The 23323-nt window shown below is 49.1% G+C and overlaps 1 protein-coding gene across 8 annotated transcripts in view; it reads left to right on the top strand.

The window, feature by feature from the left end:
• Nucleotides 1-8240, top strand: part of ARNT (aryl hydrocarbon receptor nuclear translocator) — a 47218-nt gene extending 38978 nt beyond the window's left edge. For 6 of the 8 annotated variants that reach the window (XM_053278211.1, XM_053278214.1, XM_053278216.1 and 3 more), the window contains 5 exons: nucleotides 1355-1454; nucleotides 2750-2909; nucleotides 3256-3415; nucleotides 5898-6058; nucleotides 7727-8240. In XM_053278211.1, the coding sequence (XP_053134186.1) occupies nucleotides 1355-1454; nucleotides 2750-2909; nucleotides 3256-3415; nucleotides 5898-6058; nucleotides 7727-7816 (671 nt within the window). In that variant the 3' untranslated portion in view covers nucleotides 7817-8240. The remainder of the gene's footprint in view (nucleotides 1-1354; nucleotides 1455-2749; nucleotides 2910-3255; nucleotides 3416-5897; nucleotides 6059-7726) is intronic. The other 2 variants (XM_053278213.1, XM_053278219.1) reach the window with 1 other exon arrangement.
• Nucleotides 8241-23323: the final 15083 nt, after the last annotated feature.

The raw sequence follows: 23323 nt of genomic DNA on the forward strand, positions 1-23323 counted from the left end.
CTGAAATAAGAGCCTCCCCATCTCCGACAATTTAAAACACATTCTTAAAGGCGCATCTGTTCACCCAGGCTCTTAATTAAATACTGTTTTAATAGTTTTAACTTTGTTTTAAAACATGGTTTTAACATTTAAAATTGTTGCAGTGTGTTAACTTTTTCTGCTGTCATTTATTTTAACTAATTTTTTATTTTTATTTTTTCTGTTGGCATTTATTTTGTTTTGTTGTAAACCTCCCAGAGATGTAAGTTTTGGCAGTATAAAAATAAGTTACTTAAATTAATTAAATGACAGCTAAGCATTGCATCTTAACCTGGGTTAAGTGTTGGCTGCAAATTAGGATATGAAATCCTAATCTGAGTGGTTTCATATTAGCTGTGGTTAAGCGTTCTGTCTGTGCCAAGCAAACCACGGTTCTCCCGCCTCTGCCTGCAAGGTGACAAGTGGCTTCTCCCTTTGTACGCCCTCTGGGGCAGGGTTTGGCTTGGCGCACTCCATCAAGGCTTTACTATTCACCTGGAATCTTAACCAGGGCTTGAGGCATCCAACCATGGTTAGGGCTACTCAGGGTTACATGTTGTGTGTCCACTGAGTGGAGTGCACTGAACACAGCCTTTGGGAGTCAAAAGGAGGGAGCTTCAGAGTGCCACAGAGCTCTTTGTCTTGAGCCCCAAATCTCTGGCTGTGTGCACTCTAAATTAAAGTGTGCCATCAAGTTGATTTCAACTCCTGTGGCTGTGGTTTTCTTTGGTAGACTACAGGAGGGTTTGACCATTGCCTCCTCCCACGCAGTATGAGATGATGCCTTTCAGAACCTTCCTAGATCACTGCTGCCCGATATAGTACCAGTGGGGATTCAAACCAGCAACCTTCTGCTTGTTAATCATGCATTTCCCTGCTGCGCCACTTAAGTTGGTTGTGTGCACTCTAGGAGCACAGATAAATAGCCAGGTTGTAGTTTTTCAAGTTCCTAGCTCTCATTGTTTTTATGATGACCCTGAAACAGTGTGAACAACGCCTCCCAAAATCTCAGAAGCCAGAGGACTTGCTGGTGAAGATTTCCAGTGTTTGGGAAGCTGGAGCTTTCCCCACTCTGTGGCTACCATAACATGTATCAGTGGCCAGATCCTGTGGGGGCAGGATCACCCTGAGCCATATGTGACTCCTCAAGGCCTCTTCCAGAATATCTGTTTTAAAATATTTTTAAGAGAGAATATCCAGAGATATTTATCTGGATTAGCTATCTGTGTGATTCCTGGGGGGGGGGAACCCTTCAGGACATGTCCGATGTGTCCTTTTTCCTGGGGAGTCACTGCAGAAATGACCCAAGTGCCTGTCTTGTGTTGCTCTTTTGCAGACCAGCCAAAAGCCATCTCCTCCAGCTCTGTACCTCCCAACCAGTCTCTCTTCTCCCAGGGGAATACCTTCGCCGCTTCACGCCCCGCTGAGAACTTCAGGTGACATGGGGACATGTCTGGTTTCAGATCTTGGTTTGTGATCTAACCACAGAATAAACCAGAGTTTCCTGAGTCTGGACACAACGAGCAGGTTCAAACATCATGTGGAACCACCTTTTAAATAGTTGTAGCTATTTATTAAACAAACTTGGATTGGTGCCACAGGCTGTCACCAAATTGATATGGTTTCGTGGGCGTAGTGTCCATTGGACAAACAGGGACAGGGCCCCCACGACCGGACGGCCCCTGCCCTGCCACAACCTCTTCTCTTTGCCCCCATGTGGCGGTGGCAGTGGGTGCTGTGGCTGGGCCGGGCCTCTCCTTTCTGGCTGGCCGGCCGGCCGGCGTGCCTCTCTCTCTCTCTCGCCGGTTGAACTACACACGTGCGCAGTTCTGACTATGGAGGTCGCATGCCCGTGACATCACAGGCGTGCAACGTCAATAGTCAGAACTGTGCACACATGCAGTTTGGCTGGCCAGAGAGAGAGAGAGAGAGGGATGCTAGCCGGCCAGAGAGGCACTCTACTCTAGCATTGGATGTCAGACTCAGGAGGTGTCTGACTTGGGGGGCATCTGGCTTGGGGTGCTTATGTGATGGGGGGGACCCCATAAAGGTTTTGTCCCTGGGCCCCCGAGGTCTCGCTATGCCCCTGCATGGTTTGGTTCACCATCCCTTGGTTCAGGCCCCATCCCTTCTGCTTACCTCCCATGATCTAGGTTTGCCCCTTTCTGTGCAAGAGTGGAGTTATGGGAATCAACTGAGATTAAACCGTGATTGCGGTTTCAGATATCACAGAAGGACAAACCAACCAACTTCAGACCTTGGGTTCAGATTGTGTTTTAACTGCCTCAAACAAACCATGGTTTCTTGACGGGCACTGATCCGGACAAACCAACCGTGATTCCATGTGATGTCTGCACTTGCCTAATGGGAAACCCTGATTAGTTCAAAACCCACAGTAGAAACTTTCACTCTCTTCCTGGAGCGGGGGGAGGACTTTACCACAGATGGTTCACAATCTCAACTGTGGTTCAGGGGGTCATCTGAAGAGGGCCGTGTGTGTGTTGTCTGCCAGGCGATGCTGACCTTTCCCATTGCGAATTCTCAGGCAGGGCTTCAGTAGTGCTTGGCGGATTTTGGTCACTTTGATTTTTTACATGTCTTGATTTCCACTCCGTGGACTGTTAAGGGAATCTTTGCAGTGTGAATAGTTAAATACTAATTGTTGTGCCGGCTGGGCCATGAGCCCGTCATTAACCCAGGGCTGCTGCTCCTCCTCTTCCTCCTCTGACAGGAGCGGCTCCATGGTCATCCAGCAGCAGCAGCAGCCGCCGCCACCACAGCAGCCAGCGTCGGCGGGCCAAATCCTGGCACAGATCTCTCGCCACTCAAATCCTGCCCAGGTCTCCGGAGCCAGCTGGGCTTCTGGGACGCGTCCACCTTTCACGGCCCAAGTAAGCATGTCCCCAAGTTTTCTTCCTAACGAACTAGCAAAGCCAACCCCTCTTGATGGAGCCGATGGGGATTCCGCCCATGTAATGTGAACAGAGTCCAGAGTTTAGCTTTCCCCAGGAGGCCGTCTCATTGGGTTTTATAGTTTCTGCCTTTTGTCCATCATGGAAACTGGAGCTGACCTATGCAGCCACTGACCACACCCAGGCCTGCTTAGCTTTGGCAAGATGGTTGCATCAGATGGCGCCCTGAATTTGGAGCACGCTTGTGCCGAAAGGCAGTTGGTGCAAGAACGTATCCTCCCAGTCACCTCTATTCCAGCGTGTTTGTCTTTTTTTCCTTTCCCAGCAAGTGGCTTCCCAGGCGGTGAAGACCCGGCCCCCGTCCTTCGCCATGGGCTCCTTCCAGGCCCCCCCGTCCTCCTTCAGCCCCATGTCGACGCCGGGCTCCACGGCCCCCCCAAGCGGAGCCGCCTATCCAAACCTCTCTGGCCGGAACGCCAACTTTGGTGAGTGTCTGCTGACTTGCTTGACGTCGGAAGGTGGCACGTCAGTGGCTCTTGAGTTCTTCATTGACCTGGTTGCTGGGGTGGAGAACGGTCTGGCGGTTGGGGATGTGAATTGCCCCCTTTTGCTAAGCAGGGTTCGCCTTGGTTTGCATCCATGTGAGCCTTGGGGGACGGGGCTGTTGCTCATTGGTGGAGCCTCTTGCTTTGCACGCAGGAGCTCCCAGGTTCAATCCCTGGCAGCACCTCCAGGTAGGACTGGGAAAGACCCCTGCCTGAAACCTGGGAGAGCGGCTGCCAGTCAGTGTCGACCAGGGATTCTCAATCCCCAGATGTTTTTGGACTTCCAACTCCCATAATCCCCAGCCCCAGTGGCCTTTGGTTGGGGATTATGGGAGTTGAAGTCCAAAAACATCTGGGGACCCAACGTTGAGAACCCCTGGTGTAGACAGTACTGAGCTAGGTGGACCTGTGGTCTGACTTGGTGTATGGCAGCTTCCTGCGTTTCCTATATTTCATCACTCTTTCTTCTTCCTCGCCACCATCAGAAGCAGGATTAGTGATGTCCAATCATTTGCAGGTGGAGCTTTTACTTCATCTTCCATTTAACAGAGTTGCTAAGGAGAACCTCTAGGCAGCTTCCCTCAGCATACCAGCTGGCAGCAGTAGGAACGGACTCTTTCCTTCGTCCCCTGCCTGTGGGCTTCCCGGAGGCTTCTGGTTGTCCATTGTGGGAAGCAGAACGGCCGACTAGACGGATCTTCCGGCCTGATTGATTGATTGTTAAATGTCTATGCCACCTTTCATTAAAACAATCTCAAGGCAGTTCACACAAAAGTTAAATCAAGACTACAAGAATTACACAATTAAAACCCAGCAAGGCACGTCTTGCAGTCTTATGGGCCTTGTTAGCTGGGCATGGAACCTCCACATACAGAGGCAATCTACCTCTGAATAATAGATGCTGGGTACAGACAAAGGATAAGGATGGCCATTGCTTTTGTTCCCTGCTTGAGGAAGCCAGCCACTGTTGGGATTAAAATGCCAGACTTGGCAGACCTTTCAACATGATCTAGCAAGACAGTTCTTGCGTCTGTCTATGGTTCTGCAAGCCAGGACTGCGTGCAGACCTCAGGCTCACAGGATCTTCTTTGGTTTTTACTAGAAGCCCAGGTGACACCAAGTGCAAAATAGTGACTTAGAATTTAGGGTCTGCTCAGCCCAGAAGTGTGGCTGCAGTACCAGGACTCTTTCATGCACACATCCACGGCTGGTTTTCTCCCAAGCTTTCTTTATTGGAGGAGCCTAACTCACGGGGAGAAAAGAGCCTTTCTGTCACCATTGTTCAACTGCACCAAGTGGGAAACTCTTCCTGCTCATTGGCCAAGAGCTATCTGTACCTCCCAATCAACCATCTGCCCACTCCTGCCTTAAGCTTCAGGGCAGACAGTCCCAAGCACCTTAGCTGTGGCCTTGGACAAGGCCGAGAGACCCTCTCATCTTGCCTCCCCGCCCGCAGGCAGGGTCATCCTGATAAGGAAGAAGAGTCTTGCTGGATCAGGCCCAAGAGTGCCCATCTCGTCCAGCATCTTGTTTCCCACCGTGGCCCACCAGATGCCTCTGGGGAGCCCACAAACAGGAGAGGAAGGCGTGCCCTCTCTCCTGCCGGTGCTTCCCTGCAAGTGGCATTTAGAGGCGCCCTGCCTTTAGGAACATAGGAAGCTGCCATATACTGAGTCAGACCCTTGGTCTATCTAGCTCAGTATTGTCTTCACAGACTGGCAGCGGCTTCTCCAAGGTTGCAGGCAGGAATCTCTCTCAGCCCTATCTTGGAGATGCTGCCAGGGAGGGAACTTGGAAGAACCTAGATGCTCCTCCCAGAGCGGCTCCATCCCTTGAGGGGAATATCTTCCAGTGCTCACACATCAAGTCTCCCATTCATATGCAACCAGGGCAGACCCTGCTTAGCTATGGGGACAAGTCATGCTTGCTAACACAAGACCAGCTCTCCTCCCTTCGCCTTTGAAACCTGGCGGCATCTCATAGCTCTCAGGACTAGTAGCCGTTGATAGGCTTATCCTCCATGAATCTGTCTGAAGCCCCTTTCAAAGCCATCCAAGCTCGTGGCCATCACCACATTCCGAAGCAGAGAATTTCACGGATTAATGCTGGCGGGGTGTGGAAAAGTCCTTCCTTTGGCCGGTCCTATATCTCCTGGCCGTCAGTTTTATGGGGTGACCCCTGGTCCCTAGCATTACAAGAGAAGGAGTGAAATTTCTCTCTCTCTCTCCATGCCATGCATACTTCTGTAGACTTCTCTCATGTCTCTCTGCCGTTGCCGTAGAATGATGGCCCACCTGCTGGCCCCCTCTCTGCCGATCAAGCCCAGCAACCCAGAACAGAACGTGCCACAACCACATGCTGAAGAACAGTGGGACTCCGCCATGCCCACACGTTGACCGTTTTCTCTTCTCTTTTCCTGAAGCAGCAGGAGAGACCGCGCAGAACCCAGCCCCGTTCCAGACACGGACAGCTGAGGGCGTCGGCGTTTGGCCCCAGTGGCAGAGCCAGCCCCACGGGCAGAGTGCAGGCGAGCCCCACATCCAGCAGCAGCAGCAGCAGCAGACCCAGCCAGAAGTTTTTCCGGTGAGCCAACAAGTCTAGGAGTGTTTCTGGGGAGGGTTAGGGTCGACGAGGGACTTGAGGCTGAGGCCGTGGCTCCGTGGGAGATCACCTGCTCTGCATGCAGGAGGTCCCTGGGAGCATCTCCAGGTAGGGCTGGGAAAGACCTCTAAAGCTGTGGAGGGCAGCTGCCAGTCGGTGCAGTAACTGCTGAGCTCGATGGACCCAACCGTCTGACTCTCAGTACAGGGCAGCTTCCTATGTCCCTGTGATTTCAGTCTGCTCTGTCCACTGCCTTGATTGGCCATCACAACAGAGTCCGTAACCTCAAGAAGGTGGCTTGGTTTCCTATAAGGATTGGCCGCTAAGGGTTCCAGCGATCTGAATTGGTGCAGTAAAGGCTTGCATTTTGCTAAACAAGTCAAGCAAAATGTGCAACCCCCCTTGTGCCAGTTGATGCATTTAAGACAGAGGTTAAAAGCTTCCCAGAACAAGTCCTTGCAAAAGGGCGGGAAGAGAGATTTGAATCGTAGAGGTTTTGAGGAGAGGACCGTATCTCTGGGAGCATATGCACTGGCTCTGCACACGGAAGCTTGCAGGTCTCTTGCAGCAGGACTGAGAGACCAAGAGAGAGACCTTTCCCCACCTTGGAGAGTGGTGCCAGGTGGAGCAGATGATACTGAGCTAGCTTTACATGGACATGTTTCACATTTCTGTCCTGCTCCTCCTCCAAGGAGCCCAGAGCAGTGTACATGTTATCCTCACAATCATCCTGTGAGGTAGGCTAGGCTGAGAGAGAAGTGACTGGCTGAAACCCACCCAGTGAGTTCCATGGTGGAACGGAGATTTAAACGTGCATCTCCGTGGTCCTAGTCCAATTACTCTAAGCACTAGACTACTTTAGAGGGATCCACAGTATGTAGGGCAGCTTCTGATGTTCAAAGAGGTAGGTTTTGAGGAGGGATTTGAAAAGAGGGAGAGAGTTGGCATGAGGGAGGTGCTGTGGGTGGCAGTTCCAGGCATGAGGGAGAGCAAGTAGGGAAAGGCAGAGTCAGCTGTCGGATAGGTGAGAGCAGTGGAGCTGTAGGAGCAAAATCTTGGACTGGAATAGGACTGAGAAGCAGTGATTTGTTACACACCAGCCCAGTTCAGACATTATGCTGTATGAGTGTACAGATACACTCGTACGTGTGTTTGTCTGAATGACTGTACCTCAGTGTTCCCTCTAAGGCATGCGCGTGGGCGCACGCTCACACGTGTTATGATGTGCACTCAGTTGATTTTAGATCCCGCTCAGGTTGAATCAGGAAGGCCCCATTCTGAATGCATGTCTGCACACACTGCCTTGATACTCCCGCCCAGAACAAAACTCATTTCCGCGCATAGATGAAAAAAATTAGAGAGAACACTGCTGTACCTGTGTTCGTTTTAAAAGTGAAGCTGGATACAGGCCCTTCAGATGCATGGTGCAGATGGAAAGTGTACTTCTGTATCTGCGTTCAGCATGACATGTGGGTGACTGTATGGATCTGTACCTGTGTACACTGTACACCCGTTGCATGAGTGTGGGACACAACGTGTGAATGACTTGTGGGACACAACGTGTGAAAGCAAGCAATGTGCTTTTTCCTTTGCAACAGTAACCACAGAGTTCCTATTGATTGATTCACTATTCTTATGACCTTGTTGTAGGACATGTTATCCATGCTGGGAGATCAGGGCGCCAACTACAGCAACGAGGAATTCCCCGAGCTAAACATGTTCCCTCCCTTCTCGGAATAAGAATGGAAGCCGCTCCATGAAGACGTTGCAGTTTTCTGCATAGCGATGTGGAAGGGAAGAGGCAGCCGGGCCCTTCCTCTCTTTCTTCTTTCCAAGACTGCCAAAGCAGAGGACGCCGAACGAGGCGTGGCGAGCAGAGGCCCGCTCGTCCCCGGATGGAGTCTCCGGTGAGGCCGCTCGTGTTGGACTGTGGCCCCTTCCAACTCGCCACGCAACTGGTTGGCTTTCCGGAGAGCATTGGATGTGGGTTAAAGCAGCAGCGGGAGAGATTTTCCGCACCCCAGGCAGGAGCAGAGATGCTCAGGGTGTGATCATCAGGGATTTTAAAAGCTCAGCAAGCGGGTTTTTTTTTTAAAAAAAAACAAACAAACAAACCCAACACACGTCTATGCCATAACCTTTTATATATAGGTGTATAACAATGTATTCTTGTTTGTACATGTCAGGGAATTGGGGGGGGGGGGCGGGGGCGGGGGCGGCAGACTTTTGTACCTGGACGATGCTCACCTTTGCCTAACTCCGTCACCTGTGGACACCTGAGGCATCTAGGAACTCGTAGCCACATGCTTTCCCACTCGTGCATCTGTGTACTTGCATGCAGGGGCCGGCACATCACTCCCTAAAGCAGTGTTAATTAGATAGGGGGATGTGCCAGCCCGTCCTGGTCCTGGACTCCTGGTGGGCCGCTGTGTCCTCTGACACCTTGGCCACACACACACACACACACACACACACACACTCAGTGGCTGCCAACACACCCGTTTCTGCTGCCCTGCTTCATCCCAAGATGGCATATGCCCAATCCCTGGCAGAAATGTCCCAGCGGCTAGGGTGTTGGCAGCCAACAGAGGCGGCAGAGAACATGGTGTGCGAGCAACAGAGGAGAGGAAAAGGTTTTGTGGTCCTTGCAGCACCCCTTTAGGGGACTGGGGTCCCACGGGAGCCTCCGTCTCCCTCCTTCATCTGGAGACCAGAAGGTCTGGCTTGCCCTGCTGGCTTTTTTCAGGGAAAGGCTAGCTTCCAACTGCCGTTGTCTGCTCTGGAAACTGTGCAAAGAACACAGGCCTCCTTCACGAACAGCATCCTACTCTTTTTGAAGGCTTTTTCTTGTAATCAGGGCGGGTGGGTGGGTGGGGGAACACTTACAAGCCATAAGAAACGTCAGAGGTGACGGTCGACCACATGCGGATTTTGTGATGTTGAGGATTTTGCCAAGTTCAGAGCTCGTCTTCGCCTCCATGGCAGCCTAATGTGAAGGGAGTGGGTGTGCGCTCTCCTCCCCCCCCACACAGGTGCGAACGCACGGATTAGCCTAAGCAGATCGCCTCGTGTCTGTACTGCACATGAGTCTTGATTGGAGCAGGAAGGACTCTCCTCTCTGCCCCAGTTGGAACACCTCCATCAAGTATCCACTCTTTTAGGGAAGTGGGAGGAAAGGAAATCCGAAGAGGCGAGTCAAGCCACTGAGAATCTTTGCTTCAACCCGCACGGATTCACTTGGAGACGTGCCACCGTCACCGAAATGAACACACACCCAGAGCGGAATTCCTGGATGTTGCAACTGTCTTCCTTCAAAAACCGTGCCTGGAGGGCAGCGTTGGGATAGGGATGCGCCGAGAAGAGGACGGTTACACCTCACCTTCCGGCTGCAGTGAACTTGGCCCGTGGAGTAAACCTTTTAACAACACAGCCCCTCCTCTTCTGACAGCACAAATTCTGCCTGTGGACCACGCGTAGGGGTGTGGATTTCTTCTTTGTAGATTGCAGCTCTTGTTGCCAAAGTGTGAAAAATCCCAGGTGCCTGGCCACCCGGGCTCCTGCAAAATGTGATTCTGTGATCTGGGAGGTTCCCAGAATCTGAGAATGCGTTGCTGGGATCTCAGTTAACTTTCAGTTCTTTTTTATCTCTAACCCTCACCGGGGGGTAGTGGAAGCAGAATCAATTATGTGAAATGAATTATATGCATATCCAAGTGATTCCTAAGTTCCAGCATGCACAGCCCAGGTCAGAAGGTCCGATCTCTCCTACATTCTAGTGGATAGATTTAGAGAGAAGGATACAGCCTCCCTTTCACAGTCCCGGTGACTTAAGACCACCAGCTGCTTCTCGGTCCCGGAGCAGGTCTTTCCCCACAAAGGACATTGGGATGCGGGTTTCTGCAGGGTTGTGTTTTGCATTTGTTTCCACGTCTGCGCCCGTGGGTGTTTGGGGAGGGGCATCTGGCAGATCTCAGTGGCCGGAGCTTGATCTACAGCTCAGAGCGAGCTTTTGAAGGGCAGCAAGAGTGGAAATAAGGGGGTGCAGCCTGCAGGTTCAAGCGGCACAGCAGCAAGGAACAAGAAGGAGGCTCCCCTCTCTAGCAGTCACAAAAGAGTCAACTCACCGCTGCTGCTGTTACTACTATAGTGTTGGTGGGCAGCTCAGCTCTCTCCTCCTTCCCTCTGTGAATTTTCCCCGCGCCTTGAAGAGGCTGGTTGCTTTTTAGAAGGCAAAAAGGCCCCCTTGGAGCAGATTCCTGTTATCTCTGTAGTGTTTGTCAAGCAGACCTTCATCCAGTTAGCTCTTACAGCACCCTTATGAGGTAGGCTACTGTCAAGGACAGAAGACCTGCCTGCACTGGGCTAGGCCAAGGACCCATCCAAGTCCGGCAGCCTGTTTTCAGCTGCCCAGTGCCGCTGACTTGACTCACAGGTAAGGCCTTTCCCCGCCATCTGTCTGCAGCACCTGGCGTTGAACGGTCGGCTACCTCTCTGCACAGAGCCATCATGGCTAGTAGCCAGCAGTGGGCCCCACCCTCCAGTAGCCAGCGCTTTTGTATACTGGAAATTCCGCCCATCTGTCCTCTTGCTCCCCAGATGTTACATGTTCTGAAGCTTATTGAAGTTTCTAGTCCTTAGGACTGTGTTAATCACATGTTCTGTTTTGCAGAAAGAAAGATTTGCCCAGGTACACACCAAGGGGCCAGGTTGGACCATGAGTGTGTCTTGCCTAGTGCTGTGTAGACGAGCGGACCACTCCTCCTAGGCCTCTTGCAGAGATCTTTCCCAAGTCTGCTAACTGGGATCCTTCTGACAGGAGGCGCCAGGGACCGAGCATGCAAAACATGCATGCAGGAATCGAGCATGCGTGCAAAACGGGTGCTGTGCCGCTGCTCATGGCACAGTCCTGGGTGAAATCTAGGTTTCTCCTCTGTCCCAAGAGGCATCCTGTCTCCTGAGCCAAGTGATGTGTCTCTAAATTCCCTTGACGTTGGTGGCATGGGCCACAGGCCGTAGGTGCTGTGCATTGGAGCAACCACAGGGAAACTTCCCCATGCCTACAATCTCACTGGAAGGGAGAGAAACACCCTCTCTCTGCTTCTCTAAGGCTGGCCAGGCACGGGGAAGAACGCCCAGTGGTGACCCTCGGTGTCCAATCGGTTGCCCGGCCACAGATTCCTCACCCAAAGACTGCAGAAATTCGTGCCACGCAGAACTTGATGTCTGGCACACATTTGGATTTTGAAGTTGTGCTCCTCGACTCCGTGACTCTGTTAGAGGGAGCTTCAGAAGAAGTTAAATCTTGGGAGCAGAAAGGGAGCTGGGCAGGGTTTTGATGACGTGGGAGAAGTGGCTTCGGCCCCAGGTCCTCTTGGCTGATGCTGGCCTCTCTTCCTAGGATAGCGCCCCCTGCCTCTCCTCCTTGCAGAGTGTCTGCTCCGCTGCAGTGTTACAGTTCTGGTGGTGAGGGGGTCCTTCCCCTAGGCAAGAGAAGCGTAGAGGTGGGAGGCAGTTTCAGGAATCAGAAACGGCAGCGCACACAATAGGCGGGATTTCCCCCTGGAATCCACAAACGTTTAAATGCAATCAAATGTCCTTTTTCTTTCGTTTTCTTGTTATGCAATAGGAGAGTAAAGCCAAACTGTTATGTTCTGTTTCCTCCCTCTAAACAGCCTGACCTGAAGGCTTTGTATTGTGGCAGAAAGTTGCAAATGATGATATGTAGCAAAGACTTTACAAGAATTTTTTTCTTTCCCTTTTTCAAAACGCCTCTTGGTTTTTCTTGCTCAGGTCATTTTGCTGTTGTTGGTTGGCAGTTTCACGATTGTGGGTGCGCCGAGGTGTTCTCCTAGACCCTGTTCACGGCTGGGCATCCTTGAGGTAGAAGGAGCACTTAATTCCCCTGTCTAAGGGAGCAAACATCATTATTTGGAGGTCTTCTCTCTGTGTTGTGTGTGCCAGAGCCGGAGAGCAGGGCCCTGCAAACAGACCATTGGGTGACAGATTAATGATCTCACAGCAAGCTCTGGAGATGGCCCAGCATGGATGCCGTTTGCCAAGGGATGGTATAATGAAGACCCCGCTGGATCAGAGCTGAGATTCACCTGGTTCAACATCCTGCCTCCCACAGTGGCCAGCCAGATATCTTGCGGGAACCCCTGAGTAGGGTGTCAAGGCACAAGCCCACCCTTGTTTGTAGACTGCCTCTATGCAGGGAGGTTCCATCTGGCCCTCACACTTGATAGGCCTCTCTTTCCCGTTTAATGTGTCATTTAAAGGTACCGGCCAGTGGCCCTCGCCACCTTCTGTGCCAGCAAATTCCATTGAGTGGGTTGTTCACTGTGTGAACAAGGGCTTTGCTTTTCCTGGCCTGAACCTACTGATAGTTGGATAACCGAATTGCCTGGTGAGACAGAGAGACAAGCCCTATCCATGCGTTGTGTTAACGCATGTACAGTCTCTGCGCAGTGTGTACACGTGTGGTTATTTGCACAGATTGAGTGCATGTGCTCTATGCACTTCCTATCTCCCCTGCACACCCTGGGCTCACTTTCAGAATGAACATGTGTACGGTCATTCACACACACAGGCCCATGTGCAGATGTCCAGACCCCTTGAAGCATGTGCGACTTTCTCCTGACAAAGTACGCCGTACATGAACCCAACAATGCTTAACCACCTGTTAAGTCAGTTGTCTGATCTTTCAACCAGGAGGTACAGATGCCTAGAAACAATCCTCCAGAGCATGTACTTATTTTATCTATTTATCCGGTTTGTATGCTGCCGCAAACCTCTGCCTCTGGGCAGCTTGTAAAGCTGTTTTATCATCAGTGTGGCTGGCTTATCAAGCTGTTGAGCTAATGGCCCTATTATCGACTTGTCTGTATGAAGGGCAAGGCAACTCCCCGGCCAGTTTCCCCACCATGCATAATTCGGATCACATGATGGCACAAGCGGATCATAAGGTGTAGAAATAGGCCAGCAAAAAGTAGTTTCTTTGATTGCTCAAGCAATCAAGACAAGCCACAAGCAGAAGGATCATAGTGTGTAAAAGCATTTACTGTTGAGAACTCAGGACTTGGTCAAACCTCGGCTTGTGGGATACTTCAGATCTGAGGCCACGTTGGTCACGGAACCATTTGGGGGACTCCTGGGCATCTTTTGGCACCTAGAGAGGGTTCCAAGTTTAATCTTTTCCCTAGTCCTTGTAACAGAGAAAAGGCTTAGTTAGTTTTGCACTGGAGCCATTTCAGAGAGAAAACTGTTTCCAGCATCCTGGCCGCCTCGAAGTACCCCTATCCCCAGGTTCTCCAGGGCAAAATGTGGAGTATTTATATACCCCCTGATAGGCATATCCCTGATTTAAAATGCAATAAATATAAAACAGGATATAATGGCATTTGGGTGAAGCATCTGCCTGGCATGCGAGGGAGTCTGCCTGGTCTGCTCTCTGAAGAGGAACAGAGATTAACAGCAGACCGTGCCTGCCGAAGGATGTTGTTTCCGCAGCCCAGGTCCTCTTCATCACCGGCTGCTGAAAAGCCGAAGTCAGAGGTCAAGCGATGCTGTTCTTCTTGCAGTCTCCCAGGGTGGGGTCACTGTGGTCAGGCAGGGACCAGATGTAGCCTCGGTTGCTCTTTTCTCTCTCTCGGCTTCCTTTGTTCCTTCTTGCCTTGTCTTTCGGTTCGGCTTGCGGAACGCTGACCCCCTGGTGGATCGTTTGTGTCTTTTCCTCCTGGCTTTCCCTGGCTATATGGCCCCACTCTAGCTGCAGTTCTTCGTGATTAAGTCCCCTGGGCGCTTTCCAGATTGCGAGCCTCACACTGCAAAAAGCGGTGTAAACTGCAACATTTTGTGGCACCAAATTCAAACTGCATTAATAACAACAACAACAACAACAACAACAACAACAACAATAATTCGATTTCTATACCACCCTTCCAAAAATGGCTCAGGGCGGTTTACATAGAGAAATAATAAACAAATAAGATCGATCCCTGTCCCCAAAGGGCTCACAATCTAAAATAAACATAAGACAGACACCAGCAACAGACACTGGAGGGACGTTGTGCTGGGGGTTGATAGGGCCAGTTACTCTCCCCCTTCTAAATAAAGAGAATCACCATGGTAAAAGGTGCCTCTTTGCCAAGTTAGCAGGGGGTATTAGAGATCCATTGTAAGGGGACAAGCCTACAACAGGCAAATCCAGCTCTCTCTCTCTCTTTTTGCCACACAGATCACAGATGCGACGTTATAGGGCTGTGACACAGCAATACAATCTGATAGACGGCATCGGGAATATGGACGGCACCTTCCTTACAATGCAGGGACTGTGATGTCATAACACAGGCAAAACACTTAAGGGGCCTGTTGCAACACAGTGATAGTGTGCAATCTGGAAAGCACCCTGTAGCCGGGGTGAGATCAGGGGGTTCAGCAGCTGACCTGAAGCACTAGTTTCCCCTTTCAAAAACAAGAGGAAGAAACTCACTTTTTAAAACTAGTGATTTTTTTTAACCGCTTCTGCTTAGTATAGGAAGGTTTTTGATTTAAAACAAATCTCTGGCAGCTTCTCTTTGCCAAGCACCCGCTCCTCCCACAAGTTATAGAGGCTCCAGGTTCTGCATTACAAAACCCCAAGCCTGGCAGATGGCAGAAATATCACTGCAGAGGGAAAGCAAAAATCAGATGCAAGCCGCCAACGGTGAGAAGCACAACTTTGGGAACTGAGGAAGCTCTTTATGTCCCTGCACCTGAAAGCAGTTTAATTTCAGTTAGATATGTCACATGGAGAGGTTATTGAGTAGAATTCAAAGATGATTACTATTACATCAGTGACAAACAGGAGTTGTTGATAAGCGCTTCTTTAAAGGAAAGTGGCTTGTATGAGATTGATTGCATTAAAAGCCAGTGTTGCAAAGGGTTGTCTGCTTAGTGTGAAAAATTGTATCACCAAAGATTTGCACACAGAGACGTTGAAGTAATTTCTCAAATTGAGAAGGGGATTTAGCAAGAGGATTTAAAGTTCACCCCTGCAAAGACAATTACTCACCTTGTGTCTATTGTTTTGAAGAAGAAACGCTTTCTGGAAATACACTAGGAGGAAAAGGATACAGAATCCTTGATGTGGCCAGTGGAACAGTGAGAATGCACAATGTAGAATACCTTGATGGAAGACAAAGGCCAATCACAAGAGATCTAGATGGAAAAGGAACCAAAAAGCAGCAGAAATTCCCATAAGCCTGGAGCTAACCAGCGAACCAAAAAAGTAAGGGAACGAAAAGTTTTCACAAGCAAATAGAGTCACAGCACCCCCTAGAGTCGATTCATAGTGATATCTGTAGTGATGTAGTGATCACTGTGATGTCTGTTCCTAGAAAAAAAGCCTGCAGGGAGAAATAATAGAGGTCTATAAAATCATGCACGGTGTGGAGAAAGTTGATAGAATTCTTTCTCCCTCTCACATAACACTGGATCCAGGGGTCAACCCATGAAACTGATTGCCAAGAAATCTAGGACCAACAAACGGAAGTACTTTTTCACACAACACACAATCCGCTCGTGGAATTCTCTGCCACAAGACGTGGTGACAGCCAACAAGCTGGATGGCATGAAGAGGAGTTTGGATCACTTCACGGAGGAGAGGTCTATCAACGGCTACTAGTCGGAGGGCTTCAGGCCACCTCCAGCCTCCAAGGCAGGATGCCTCTGAGTCCCAGTTGCAGGGGCGTAACAGCAGGAGAGAGGGCATGACCTCTACTTCTGCCTGTGGCTTCCAGCGGCATCTGGTGGGCCACTGTGTAAAGCAGGATGTTGGACTAGATAGGCCTCTTTGGGCCTGATCCAACAGGGCTGTTCTTATACCTTCTGACCAAGATTTCTCCCTGTTAGGGTCCCCAACTCTGTCCGAAGCTATTCCTGGCTATTTTGTTCCCCAGTATTTTCCACTATAGCAAGTCATTACCATCTCCAGAATCGCTTTCTCGAGCCACTTGGAGATCGATGCGAATTCTTAGAGATGCCAGGCAGTGCTCCCAGTCCTGGCCAGTCGTCCCGTGACCGGAGGCTTGGCAACCCTACCCCAATGAGTCAAAAACCCATTCATCATGATTGTGAACAAAAACCCTAACCCTTTTAGGTGCTGTGACTTTTAAGGGTGGCAGAGTGCTTAAAGCAGGTACTGTCACCAGCCCTGGTGCCTGACCGGTTACAGTGGCTGACTGTACCACTTCCTGTCACCACATACAGTACAGTTTCCTACTTCCTGTCTCGGCCAATATGGGGATTGGGCCAAACCTCCGGGATAGAGCGTCTGCTTTGCAGGCTGGGAAAGACCTGTCTGAAGCCTTGGAGAGCTGATGCCCAACTTCAGCCCTCCTGCAGATGTTGGCCTACAACTCCCATAATCCCGGGCTCTTGGCCACGGTGGCTGGGGATTATGGGTGTTGTAGTCCAAGAACAGCTGGGGGGACCAAAGTTGAGCAGGCTTGGTGTGGACAATACTGAGCTAGATGGGCCAAGGGTCTGACTTGGTATAAGGGGAATATTCTTATATTCTTAAGATCTCCCTTCCACAGTCATGTTTTTCCATATTAAACGCTGCCTCTGGTGCCTCCTTCTGCTCCAAACTGATGCACAAGATACAGTCACAGGCTGGGGCCTTCTGCAGTCAAACTGTCAATTGTTCCTCTCACCCACTTCTCCTATTTCAAAAGAACAAAACATGTCATCTCTGGTACAATCATAGTTTTGTCTCCCTCTCCCCGCCCCGCCCCCCAGCTCAGCTGTCAAAGCTGCTGTGATTTTAACGGCTGCGTGGCAGGTACAAAGCTCAAAGTCAAAACTGCTTCCCAGCATACAGGGACAATGAGGCCAAAGGCACCACCTGTTGAATTTCTGCCAGTTAGAGAGCGGTCAAAAATAGCAGAGCCCTGCTGACAGAGGCCGGTGGGTTTGGCAGATTTATTGCACAATGCTCCATGGCAGGATTTCTTAACCTTGGGCCCCCAGATGTTGTTGGACTACAACTCCCATCATCCTCAGCCACAAAGGCCATGTCTGGGGATGATGGGAGTTGTAGTCCAACAACATCTGGGGGCCCAAGGTTAAGAAACCCTGCTCCATGGCTTTAGGAAAGTTGTGGTGTGTGTATCTTAGATCTTAAGACATTCACATGCATGCAAAGGCACATGAAACAAATTAGCAGGACAGACAAAAGCAAGTTTTTCTTTCCACAATGCAGAGCTAGCTTGTGGAACTCGCTGGCACCAGATGTGGCAATGGCCACCAGCTAAGATGGCTTCAAAAGGAGATTGAGACATATTCATGGAGGAGGAGGAGGACAGAGGGCCAGAGACACCCTTTAAAACTGGTGACCCTGACATTTAGCAGGGGGAGAGCAACTGTCTCCATTCAGCTCCGCACAGCATCTTTCCAGTGGCGGCTGCTGGTGTCAGTTGGACTGTGAAACCTTTCGGGAGAGGGAGCCATTTTCTCATCCCTTTTGCTGTGTAAACTACTCCGAGAACTCCTTTTTTTTGCGGAAAAGTAATTATATTTCTAATGCTAATGTTATAGTCACAATACCTAAATAGAACCTCCCTGCCCAGAGGCAGACTACCTCCCGCTAGTATTTGCTGGGGCACACACAGCAGAGAGGGGTTTTGCTTCCATGCCTTGCTCCTTCTGAGTTTCCCCAAAGCACATGGTTAGTCACTGTAGAAAGCCCTTTGGTCAATGATCGATGAATGGCCATTAACTCTCGTATGCATGAGTCTTAAATACATGCTTATTCTTGCCATTGGAAAAGATCATGAGCCTCAACTGCAAAGAAACAAAAAACCCAGAACATACATTATGAAAAAAACAGAACATAAGCCACCCTGAGCAGTCCTGCACTGGGGTATAAATATTTTAAATAAGTAAATGCTAGAAAGAGCAATGTCATGGAAAAGCAGGCCTAGTTTGCATTTCACATCTGCGAATGTCCCGAGAATGAAAATGCAGCCGTCCGCGTGGTTGACAGTTTTTCTGGTGACTGACTTCTTCCCTTTTTGATCCAATTGTAAACATGTTTTGTGCTAACCTCGTTCTACGGCTGTGGTCTGAAAGAACAGAGAAGGCTCTGGTTCTGAATTCACCCTTGAACACGGTCTTGAAACTATGCAAACATAGCAAGGATTGGCTTGGATGTAATTATTGGCTTGGACTCTCTTCTGCCTCCCGCAGCAATGAATTGTGGTTTAGAAAAAAGCACCATGAGCACATTCCAGATTCCTTATCCCAAAGAAGGAACCTTGTGATTCAATCACATGCCTTTTATTTATATTTTTGCTATGGGTTTTCCATCTTTCCTTGCACCAGATTTCCTTCACTGTTTCTTGTGGGGGTGACGATCCAACTCCTTGATTTTTGTTTTCCCCCAATGATATCTGGGGCTGCAAGATTTAATCAATAAGCAGCAAAAGCTTCTGTGAATCAATCTGTGGGTAGGGATGCTTCTGAATTTCTCACCGGATGCTGGAGATCTGAATTACCAGGGCATTCTTCACACAGTAGGCTTTACTGCAAACTCTAAGTCCAAAAAACCCGACACAAAAAGTGGATTTGTTAACCCCGGATATGTATTTATTTATTTATTACATTTTATATCCCGCTCTTCCTCCAAGGAGCCCAGAGCGCTGTACTCCATACTTGAGTTTCTCCTCACAACAACCCTGTGAGGTAGGTTAGGCTGAGAGAGAAGTGACTGGCCCAGAGTCACCCAGCAAGTCTCATGGCTGAAGGGGGATCAGAACTCGGGTCTCCCCGGTCCTAGTCCAGCACTCTAACCACTACACTACGCTGGCTCAGGCTACAGTCTAACACAGTGAAAAACCCGAATTGTGTCTGAAGTGCCCCCACGATAGTTCGCAGGGACTTTGGGGTAAATCTGCCTGATATATGAATGCACACCGAGTCAGCGTGGTGTAGTGGTTAGAGTGGAATTGGTCATGTGTGAGGTGCTTTGCAAGTATAAACTATCAGGTCCCTGCCCTGAGGGGCTTACAGTCTGTAAGTCAATGCAGGAGTAGCGCCAAATATTTGCATCTCTAGGCAGTGACAATGTACACAAGTTGAAACATGACAGATATACAACAGAGCAAAAAAACCACAATTGCACAGAATAAAAAGTTAAAACCATCTCTAACCATAGAGGGTTCGAGTGGGAAGGGGTCTCAGAGGTCTTCTAGTCCAACCCTAGATAGATGGCTGCCAAGCCTCTGTTTGGAAACTTCCAGTGAAGGAGAGCCTGCCATGGCATGAGGCAGGCTGTTCCACTGTCTAACAACACATACAGTTAAAAAGCTATCCAAATGTCTAGCCTGAATCAGTCCTGCCCTCAGGAGCGACCCAGAACTCCCTCTTCTCTGCGGCAGCCCTCCAGATGTTTGAAGATGGCTCTCATCTCTCCCTGTAGGTTTCCTTCCACATGTGTACTCAGAGGCTAATGTAGTGACCCTTTGTCACTGTATTAGGAAACGAAAGAGGAAATTCCAAAAAATAACTTGTCAATGAGTGGTAGCTTTTGTGCATTACATTAGGTGGATCCTTTCATTTCCTTGGGTACCTCCAAAAGCCATCTCTTTTGAGGTCTTGGTAATTATTCAGACACTTAAATATTGCTACTGATCCAGTTTGTCTGAATGCCAGACATTTGTAAATAAAACAAGTGGGCCGGTTCTGTGTTTTGCACAGCACCCAGTGCGGCATCAGGGCTAACACAAGGTAGTATTGTTGCAGCAGAATCCTCCTGTTGCAATGTCTCTGTTCCCATGCTTCAATATGTTCAGAATAATCTCCAAAATTTGATTCCTGTAAAACTAACAGGAAATGGATGTCTCTGAATTGCATTGTGATTGCTTGGGACAGGTTGGCACATATGAGTCTTGCCTTATTGGTCATATGATTGGGTTCTTCTCATTGCCAGCTGGAAATCCCCTATTATTCACTCACAGGCCTGGCGTTACAAGCAAGACCGGAGAAGGTTAAGACAAAGTCAAGGTCAGCTGCTGATCAAAGTTCTGTCGGCTGCAGTTAGGAGACAAAGTAAATCCCCCATTTGTACCCCCTGCCAGAATTTGGGCAACTGGGATCCAACACAATTGGCCCCAAAGAAATTCCAAATCCTGTGTTCAGCATGAACAGTTCTGTAAGGACTTGTTGAAGTGACCTTAAAGCAGGGCTTGACAAATCCCAGGCGCCAGGGAGCCATGGTGCCAGAAATTTAACTGTGCCGCCCAGACTAGGACATTCAGAGGGAGTTTAATATTTAATAAACTCTTTATTTGTCCCAGGCAGTCCTGTTTCTGTCCTAAAGATGTAAAAAGGATAAAGGGAAGCCCATTTCCCCCTTTCCCTGCAATATCTGTCACTAAGTCTGGTAATTTTGCCCAGGGTCCATTGTCTGGCTCTTACTTTTTGGGCTGGTCCCTGGATCCAAAGAAAATTTTTCATGTCCTGCCTTAAGAAGATGCTGCTTTCTCCCAGGAGCTTTGACCTCCAGGGTCAGGACGATTTGGCTGGATTAAATTGATATGAATTGAAAGTGATGGCTGTTTGGTGGTCCCAATCCCAAGAAAGCCACAGTCCCCGTTTTGCTTTTTGGAGAGCTCCTGTTTGGCTTGCATGAGCATCCATGGTTGTGCTTCATCAGGATTCACCTTCCTCCTCCAGGGTCTCTAGAAGTTCAGCCTCTGAGTTGGTGAGTGGATGCATCTCGTCCCTGCGCATGTGCCGGCATGCATGAACACTAAGGCGGCCCCATGCCGTGCCACACCTTGCAAACTGTAGGACAGTTACCTTTTAAAAATGATCTTTAATCAAAAATATCATCCTTCTTCCTTTCTCTCTTTCTCTCTTCTTGGCTCTTAAAGCAATGGAGGTCAGGTCAGCTGCGGAGTAAATACAGCACAAAGATGGATTATTATTATTTTATTTTAATCATTTATTTTCATGTTGGCATGCTTTATACGGTTCCCATAAGGGGAAAGGAAAGAAGGAAAGAAGGAATAGAGGGAGGGAGGAAAGAACAGCAGCGGCCATTGGAGAGATGCTATGTTGGTGTTGAACAGGGATCGTCGATCTGTTCCTGTGAGCTGGTACGTTAAAAGCTGCCTGGTATCCCTTTTCTCAGGGAGGGATTTAAAAACTGTGTGCTAGGGAAAGGCCTGGAGAAGATGGTTCCACCTCAAAAGAGATCCCAATCCGAAAAGAAACCCAAGGGAGACACTAGAAAAACAGCCACTGGGAGGCTTGCTAGGTTCTGTCAAGGACCTGCCCGAGGTTGGGGCTGGGAGAAATAACTTTTTAACTTATTTTGAGTTCTATACCGCCCTTCCAAAAATGGCTCATGGCTCAGAGTAGTGTTTAAAATAAATCGATGTTAAAATAAACAATACGTTTGTGACCCTTTTATTTATTTTTAAACCCTTCTGTTTCTTTATTTTGCTGCCACCACCCAATCAAATCCTAAGTTGGGTTTCTAACACTAACTTTGGTATTGCGCCTGAATGGTGACGTGAGGAGAAACAGACAACAGTTGGAACCGTTTTGAAATTCTAAACCAACGATTACCACAATAAAGTTATTCTCTTTGGTTTAGAATTTCAAAACGGTTCCAACTGTGTCTGTTTCTCCTCATGTCACCATTCAGGTGCAATACCAAAGTTAGTGTTAGAAACCCAACTTAGGATTTGATTTGGTGGTGGCAGCAAAATAAAGAAACAGAAGGGTTTAAAAAAGAAACAAAAGGGTCACAAACATGTTGTTTGTTTTAACATCTATGTATTTTAAAGAATACCAGAAGATTGGAAGATAAGAAGTGGTATATTGACTAGCAAGTAAATACTAGTCAATATCCTTGCTAGTCAATATACCACTTCTGATCTTCCAATCTGGTATTCAAAACTCTGCTGCTTATATAAGATGGTGTCAGTGTATCTACAAAGGCTTTCCTGTAAAGATCCTAAGGTAAAACAAGCTTCTTTAGACTTTCCACACCTTTCCTGGGACACAGCTGGCTGTTTAACCTGAGTATTAAAACCGTACACACCCAGAATTCACCAAGTGATGATCAAACTTGGTTTGCAGAGGTATGCCCAGGCAGAGGCACTCTTACCTCTGGACTTCCGGGCCGAGGTCCAGGGCCTCCACACCTCCTGGGCCCCACCCCCAAATCCTCTTCAGTCTGTCCTAGATGGTGTGTTCACCATGCTGCTAGGCCAGGCGGATGAGTGTGACCGTGGCCCGTGCCGGGCAGCCAGAGAGGGGAGTGGGGAAAGAAATAGGGGTGGGGGGTGGGACTAGGTTAATTTGGGTGTTGAAATGTTTCTGCTAATGTACATTTGCATATATTTACACACACACACACACACACACACACACACACACACACACACAGTTTTCTTATCTTACATTTTTGTGAGTTCAGTGGCTGTTTGTGCCTTCAAGAACCCACATGTTAAAAATACTGCATTTGTCATGGTTTGTGTGTGTGTGTGTGGGGGGGGTTGATGTTTAACTTGCAGCGGGAGGCGGCGGGGGGAGGCTCCAAAGGCCTTTAGGTCCAGGCTACAAAATTACCTAGGTGCACCTCTTTCCAGGTGTGTACACTCTAGCCCCCGACCTCCTAATTCCAGTCCTGCTGAATAACCACCAGAGATCTTCTCCTCCCTAGCTCCAATTCTCCCCATTTCTGGCTCCCTCCAACCCTATCTGAGAATGTCAGTTGTCTCCCACTGAATTTTATAGACCCCCATTTACTCCGTCCCATAGCCCCTCCCTTAGGAATTCTCTCCAGAGGAGGGTCCTAGGTTTAAATTCCTTTGGATTGGCATGTGCACTAGCCAATCACACAGGCTGAATAGAGACAGCTGCTCTCCCCTACCAAATGGAAGAGTCCAGCCGCCATTTTGAAAGGTGCCATTTGCCCTGGTTAATGGGGGCGGGGGGGAGTAGAGACCTCTCTAACCTGTTATTTGGGCGGAAGCTGGGGCGGGAGGGGTGGGAATAAGGGTATTACCAGCATTAATTAGCATTGCCCCTGACATATAAGGGAATTAAGAGCCTGTCGTTATTTCCATCTGCGGAATATTGGAGAATATTTCTTCATTTATTGCATTTATATACCACCCCTGGGTGCTTTACACGTTAAAACTCAACAACAATTAAAACCTTACATCATATAAAACACATTACAATAACCAT

This window comes from Hemicordylus capensis, chromosome 14 (genome assembly GCF_027244095.1).
Source record: "Hemicordylus capensis ecotype Gifberg chromosome 14, rHemCap1.1.pri, whole genome shotgun sequence".
NCBI classification, from domain to species: Eukaryota; Metazoa; Chordata; class Lepidosauria; order Squamata; family Cordylidae; genus Hemicordylus; species Hemicordylus capensis.